The sequence below is a fragment of the Gossypium arboreum genome, chromosome 6, assembly GCF_025698485.1.
Source record: "Gossypium arboreum isolate Shixiya-1 chromosome 6, ASM2569848v2, whole genome shotgun sequence".
Lineage (NCBI taxonomy): Eukaryota > Viridiplantae > Streptophyta > Magnoliopsida > Malvales > Malvaceae > Gossypium > Gossypium arboreum.
Window position 1 is genome coordinate 136,945,793 of NC_069075.1, and position 2,055 is coordinate 136,947,847.

Below are 2,055 nucleotides of genomic sequence, written 5' to 3' on the forward strand. Positions count from 1 at the left end.
TTAGTTAAGAAGCCTATTTTATTTAATTGTTTTAATTTTTAAAAAATATATTAAATTATACTAAGAGTGACTAAATTGTAAATTTATTAATAATTGGTTGATCAAATTATAAATTCACTGGTCCACACGTCTGACATCCATAAGAAACTTAACATACTAAAGGCCAACTTGTAATTTTTTAGAGTTGAATGAATAAAATATAAACTTATTAATAGTTTCATAACCTTAGATGTAATTTACCCAAAAAATTATATAAGCATGGAAAAACAAAATAGTACTTAATATTAGTATCTTCACAGAAGCAGTCAATGAGTGAAGAGATAAAAAGAAAACATTTTTTTAATTAAAAAAAGGAAAGAAAGAAAAAAAAGGGTACTCGAGACAACCCCCCAAAACAAGTGATTCCTTCATCTACTACCTTAACATTATCAAATTTCCTAGTACTGGTGTTGTGTTTTTTTTTTTTTTTTTTAAATTCTACCTATGACTGCAAAAATCCAAAAGTTTCTTCCTCCCTTCAACAATCTCATCAAAGAAATCATCAATTTGGGCTATTATACTCTCTGTTCCACATCTTAACACCCCAAAACACCCTTTCATCTTCTCTACTCTTTCCCTCATCCCTTCTTCCCTATTTTCCCCTCCTTTTCTCTCCATTTCTTCCTTCACTTCTTCCATCGCCATTTTTGCCCTCCTGTATTCGTACATCAATATCCCTCCTCTCCCATTCATTTGGTTTATCTGTTCGGCTACTCTTTGCTGCAACCTCGCCGTTGATATCATGAATGTTGACCCGAAAAACAAACACCCTTCGTACCCTCCTCGTAGGAAACTCGATTCCGGCCAACAATATACCAGGCCGTACAACAAGATCATCAGCAACAACGAACTGACGTTCCTCATTGCGTATAATACTCCTCGGAAGCCATTGAATCCGTTCAGCTTTGATTCGATTGAAACCCTCTCGTCGAACCTTAATGAGAGTGGTTGGATTCTGGTTTGCATCAACGCTTTGTTTTCTTCTTCAAGCCCCAACGCTTCTCTTCGACACCCTGAAATTGCTCGGATTATCTGTTTGGGGGGTTTTTTTTAAACAAAGATCAGATATTCAGATCATCATCAAATAAAAAACCATAAAAAAGGATTCACATTTGGGGGTTTGATTTAATGACCTGTCTAGAAACCTGGGGGTTAAGATGGCGATGATTATCGAGAGAAGAAGTGATGTTAAACCCTGCAGAGTAATAATTTTCCATGCTAGAAAGGCCTGTTTTAAGGACATGACAAGCTTCCCAAAGCTTGGAGCTTTCATCCATGTATTCATCAAGCCACTTATCACCGACGGGAAGATGGAGTTTTTGGACAAGGAGGAGGAGTTGGGAGTGGAAAGATCGAAGGAGGGAAAGAACCCTTTGAAGGAATTGGATAGACATGAAGTTATTAGAGAGATAAACACGTTCAAGATCATCTATGCCACGAGTGAGGAAGGTGTAGAAGCCATTGACTGAGGTTGTGGAAGATGGATCCATGGTTGAAAGGGAAAGAGGGTTGAGAGAGTGAGAGTAAAGTGGGTGGGGAGAGGGGAAAAGGTTATAAAGAGAAGGGGGGATATTTAGAAGCTCAAGTTTCAAAGGATTGATAAGGATCGTTGGGAGCAATGACGGGTGTTTCCTATTGTGGGGAAAGGATGATTGGTAATATGCCATTTTCTTTGTTTAAATAATCTTTGTGTTTAAATGCTAATGATTCCATAAAGTGAATTTTGGGAAAATTTTATAATTTAATTTTGTTCCTCTAAAAGAATTTTCTGAATTTGGAAAATGTTGATTAATTTGAAAATCACAGCTAATAATAACATTTTATTTGTACTAGAATTTAAGTCTCGCTCGCAATTACATGTAAGTACTAATTTCAATTTTATATAAAAAAAAAAAAAGGAAAAACCTCCCTTAAAAGCATGAAGTTTTTCATCAACTTTCTATTTCTTCCCTCTTTTACTCTGATTTCTCACAATTTAATAGGGGCAAGTGGGTATTTTGCAAATTGAAAAATGAA

General features: G+C 35.5%; 1 protein-coding gene across 1 annotated transcript; it reads right to left on the reverse strand.

The window, feature by feature from the left end:
- Positions 1-321: 321 nt before the first annotated feature.
- On the reverse strand, positions 322-1,666 carry LOC108485453 (uncharacterized). Its single transcript, XM_017789289.2, has 2 exons — positions 1,173-1,666; positions 322-1,071 (listed from the first exon to the last, which is right to left on the reverse strand). The coding sequence occupies exons 1-2, from the start codon at positions 1,527-1,529 to the stop codon at positions 478-480; spliced, it is 951 nt and encodes a 316-aa protein (XP_017644778.2). The 5' UTR covers positions 1,530-1,666; the 3' UTR covers positions 322-477.
- Positions 1,667-2,055: the final 389 nt, after the last annotated feature.

Bases quoted from the DNA above. Each gene is read 5' to 3' on its own strand.
- LOC108485453 (XM_017789289.2), bottom strand. From the start codon at position 1,529: ATGGATCCATCTTCCACAACCTCAGTCAATGGCTTCTACACCTTCCTC. The intron at 1,072-1,172 runs GTCATTAAATCA...CCCCCCAAACAG, and splicing joins ACCCCCAGGTTTCTAGACAG to ATAATCCGAGCAATTTCAGG.